Genomic DNA, 5,137 nt, shown 5'->3' with positions numbered 1-5,137 from the left:
AGGATTTCCCCCCCCCCCCCCCTGCAGGGCAGTGCTCACCTCTAAAACAGCCGTCTACATTGAGAATTACATATGCATGAGTTTGTGCCTGCCATTTGAGCTATTTTTTCAGAATACTTCTCATGAAGGCTTCCTGGGGGATCGTTTCTAGCAAAAGCTCTACAAACGTCCCTATCTTGTCCTCCAATCCAGTCAATTTTGAATTTGAGGTCCCTGGTAGCACCTTCAAAGGCAACTTCATTTCTCCACTTCCACAGCCACCACAAAGTGATCACGTGGCTGGTGCTCCAATTTCTCTTGGTCCTGGATACAACGTAACCTTACCATCGAGGTTAGTTGAGAGCCAAGTTGTGAAGTCAAGTCTCTCGAGGCGAATTCTTTCGTGCCTAGGCAGGAAGTTTTTCCAAATGTTGGATGCGTCCATGCATCTTCTGAAGATATGATCATTGTCTTCGTGAACTTCGTGGTTGCAGCTACACGCGTCATTGGCAGTCAAACCCTAATACTTTAATAGTTAGTACTAAAATATTAAATATTAACATAAAAACATCTAGAATTGTAAATTGTATAAAGATTTAAAGAATCAAAACACAAGACAAAGTTACAACTCACAAAATATTAATATTAGAGAACCTAATTTTGAAAATTTTTATTACATTTTTTAGGTTTGTGATTGATTTGAACAATTTAGGATTATATCACTAAAAATGGTATCAATTTAAGCAAAATAACCAATTTTAAAAAGCATGAAAAAATAACTAATAGACGGCCTAGACAACCGCCTAGTCCGCAACAACCTAATCGGCGCCTAGGCGGCCAACCGCTTAAAAATTTTAGGCGGTCAACCACTGCCTAGCGCCTAGGCGCGATTTTTGCAACATTGATTGTAAACTCAAAATATCTATTGGTTTGGTTTGGTTTGCAGCTAATGCCATATATTTAGTCTCTGTTACATTCTACAAAAGTATACGAGAGTTGGATAATTGTTTATGTGTTTTACTGTCTACATATTTGAAATGCATCTCACGCAAGTGTTTTAATCGATTTTAACATAAGACATTATTTATTATAAATTATTATTAACCTCTTTTTTTTCAAAATGATAATTATTAGAATTAGTACCGTATAGACATTGTATAGTCAAGTGATAAAGACTTCAATATGAATTCTATTTGTAATACAATTCTATCCCCAATCATACAAATCCTAATATCAATTAAATAAGATAATAATTATTTTGTGTAAACCAATTAAATGTTGAAATAGATAATAATTATACTCATATGAAATCTTATTTTATTATAAAAATATAGATAGATGTATTTGATTATCACTTATGATATATTTTTTCAAAAAAAAAAAAAAAATTGGCCTAAAAGGACTTTACGTTTGTTAAACCTTGTGCGTGATTAGTTTAAAAGTCAAGAAATATATAAAATGACACATAATTTTTTTTAGTAGAGTTTAGTTTCATGGGTAGTTTGTTAAATATTACACAAGAAAAAGACAAAAAGCTAAATAAATAAAAGTTGTAGTTGAAGTTAGAGCTAAGAAATAGATAAATTGAAGAGTTAGGAATACTATACTTATTTATACTACAAATTATTGTCAAAATGCTTATAATCTTTGATTTAAGGGATCTAGTAATATAATTATGATATTTTAGGGTTGTATTTGCTCATTCATGATCAAAACTAGTTGCCCCATTCAAACACTGTTTGTAACATTTAAGAGGGTGTTTGGTTGGAATGAGGAAATATTATGATCTAGTGGCATCAAACCTTTCCCTTTATACGGGACCATTCTAATAGAGTTAGTAGTATTCAAAAAAAAAAATTTGTAAAAAAAAAAAAAGAAGAAGAAAAGGTGGAAATTTAAATTACATTGTTTGGTATGCATGAATAGAATGATTAAAATTTGAAAGGTCACACACGTATGAGACCATCTCGCGTGAATAGAATGATTAAAATTTGAAAGGTCACACATGTATGAGACCATCTCACGGGGGTCGGGACGGGTCGAATCAATATGCAAATGTCATACTTATATGCTCACATGTAATACTAATTAGGAATAAAATTTTGGTCACTTATAAAGCAACATGTAACACTTTTGAAGAAAAATAATGTATAGTAATAATTTTGCATTTTGATGTAAAAGTATTATATTTTCCATCAAAAGTATTACAGTTTCCATAATAAGTAATGTTCACTTTTAAATCAAAATGTAAAAGTATTACATTTGTCATTATAAGTAACAAATTTTTTATTTATAATTAGTATTAAATTTGAGGATATAATATAAGTATGACATTTGTGCGTATAAGTATCACATTTGCACATTGACCCGACCCGACCCGTCTCACACAAGATTTTGCCAAATTTGAAAAGAAAGAAGTAAATAAAGACTAAAATGTCCTTGTATAATAATAACAAGAAGGATAAAATAGTAATATAGCATGGAATTCTAGGGAAATTTACAATACACACACATGGTAGGTAAGGTGGAGTTTTAGGTGAGTTTTGTATACAAAATTCACATCCAACCCAACCCGCCACATTTAATTTTTGTAAGACTCATCATGATCCATTACCCACTATAAACCAAAAAACTCGATCCATGCAAATTGGATTCAAATAGATAACCGCGGAGCGAATTGAAATTATCATCCCTAACATAAAGGGCAAAATTTGCTATTTCCAAAAAAAAAAAAAAAAAAAATTCTGTAGTGAAGGTTGACTGAATTAAACACAGAAAGAACGAAAATCACTAGGAAATTGATAGCTGCGCACCATAACTTCTGATTTTAATAGTCAATGATGGACTCTTATTACTTAAAAAAGATATATTCCATTTAAACTAAAAGTTTAATCCGATAGTCCGACTTTAGTCGGACTTACACATTTATTATTTTTATTATACATCATGCTCGACAATATTAACTTTTGTAATCTCAAAAGCATTCAATATTAAGCTGAGGAATGAGCAGTGACGAAGCTGAGGATAAGCTGATTGACCTCATCAGCCAACTGCTCTTGAACAAAATGGCTTCCTTGGGCAATAAACACTGTCTCCAATTTGGGCACAACAGCTTTCAACATTCCACTCCTTGTGTACTCTTCCATGCCTGGAACTTTTAGGGCATAATCCTTCTCCCCCATGATAAACAGCCCTGGGACTTCAACTTTGGGGTCAGCAGGAAGGTCAATTTGCTCACCAAATGTCCTATAAGAGAAAGATATTCAACACATTATATATATGCAAACAAGTCAAATTAGCAAGGTCTGTTAGTCTATAGTCGGTTCAACCAACAGGCTTGTAGTCTAGTGGCATATGACTTTATGTAAGAAGTCTCGGATTTAATCTTATTTCCTTTAAAGGTACCAAAAAGAAAGTCTAACTAGTTTAATTACCCATGGTTGACTATGAAAGGCTGCTAACCCTTTTATAGGAGAAGGCAGGGAAAATGACATATTTGGTTCATGATACTTGAGTTATATCCTGTATAGATTTACCCATTCACCATGTCTATTCTTGATTTCTTGGTCCCCAATCATTCCCAAAATGACAAATTGGTCATTATCATTAATATTTCATTAGATTTGGTCAAAAATTTAATTAAAAAAAAAAAAACAAACAAAACTTAAATGGCAAGGATAAACATGGAAATTTAATTTCCTCTTTTTTCCCTTATATGTATTTATTTGACAAATTTTGAGTTCCTATATTGGAGGATTATGGCCTTTGTTTACCCCATCATGTTAGAACTCAAAGTTTGTCAAATAAATTCACTGAAATACTACGAAAATATAAGGGCGGGTGATGAGATGAAATAAAGCTTCCATATTCACCCATGCCATTTAAGCATTTTTTAAATATACTTTTTGTCCAAATTTAAAGGATCAACTCGAGAATAATTGACAGACCAAAAACAGACACGGATGGGACTGAGTTTATATATGTAGTATAACTCGGGGACCAGATATGCCGCTTTTCCAAGGAAAAACCAAATGAAGTATCCTATTACCTGTAAGGAACCTTCAGTGCAGTTCTGAATCCAGACTTCTCATACAAAGCACCATAGGTTTCCAAGTCTACTTCAGTGAACCAAGGGGGTAGAGGAGTGGATGGTTCCACAATGTCCATGATCTCTTGGTTTTCATGAGCTATGGGTAATTCACTCCTGGAGAAAAGGATGTACACATTCTTCACAACTGTTTTAGCATCAAAGCGACCAAAATCAGCTTCAGCTCGCCCAGGCTCCTGCAAAGCGAATCACTACTATGAGTTTGAGCCATATATGCCTCAACTATATATGATTTTTTCTTTCCTGCAGTGACTATCCGAGGGTGTACACTGGGTAAGCCCACCTTATGACCTTAGCCAGCAAAGGACCATAAGGAAGTAAACTAGCCAAGGGTGCTTGGCTCAAACTAAGAAGGCCATAGGCCGCTCTCACTGAGAGTCGAACTTGGAAACTTGTAGTTACCAAGCCAACAGCTGACCAACTTCGCTACGGTTTCCCCCATAACTCTTTAATATGACTAACACAAGAGCCGGTCGTAGCATTAACAGCCCAACAACTGCAAACTGATGAGTTAATTGTGTATGATTCTTGTTATAGGAAAGAGCAAACAACATACCTTCCATCTTGAAACATAGAAGCCTTCTGGCAGATTGATGTTTTGTGCAATACCAGTCCCAGCTGCCAGTGGCATGCCCAGTGTAACAAACCCAGAGACCCTCTCCTCATGGAGAAGGCAAAAGTATGACAGAACAAAAACTCCAAAATCCTTGCCAATCACAAACACCTGGCAAATACATAGTTACATACACACATATATTATATACTCCGTATATTCAGTAACAGTATCCAGGACCCTTGACACAAATAGACACGTCACAAGTTCCATATAGATTACTTCTCAATTCAATTTCTTTCAAATTCATTAAAATCTCATGTACCGATTCTTGAATACCCGCTATGGTAGGATATTCATGCGGGGCTTTATCAGATTTTACACGTGTGATACATGTTCCTTCTATTTCCCCAAGCAAAGCTCTTCGCATCACAATGCCTATTGTGTCGGCTTGACCTTTCATAAGTGGAGACAGAATAAAGCGGCCATAATAAAGG

At 34.6% G+C, this 5,137-nt stretch overlaps 1 protein-coding gene across 1 annotated transcript; it reads right to left on the bottom strand.

Annotated features, from left to right (window-relative positions):
• Positions 1 to 2,804: 2,804 nt before the first annotated feature.
• Positions 2,805 to 4,817, bottom strand: LOC115995934 (epoxide hydrolase A-like; the record flags this gene model as incomplete). The annotated part of the gene is made up of 3 exons (XM_031235084.1): positions 2,805 to 3,225; positions 4,028 to 4,263; positions 4,644 to 4,817. Coding segments are annotated over 3 exons (666 nt in total), but the record flags the coding sequence as incomplete, so codon positions are not given.
• Between the last annotated feature and the right edge of the window lie 320 nt (positions 4,818 to 5,137).

This window comes from Ipomoea triloba, chromosome 1, assembly GCF_003576645.1.
Source record: "Ipomoea triloba cultivar NCNSP0323 chromosome 1, ASM357664v1".
Taxonomy (NCBI): Eukaryota; Viridiplantae; Streptophyta; class Magnoliopsida; order Solanales; family Convolvulaceae; genus Ipomoea; species Ipomoea triloba.
The sequence above is the reverse complement of the archived record's forward strand: the minus strand, read 5'-3'. Positions and strand labels throughout refer to the sequence as shown.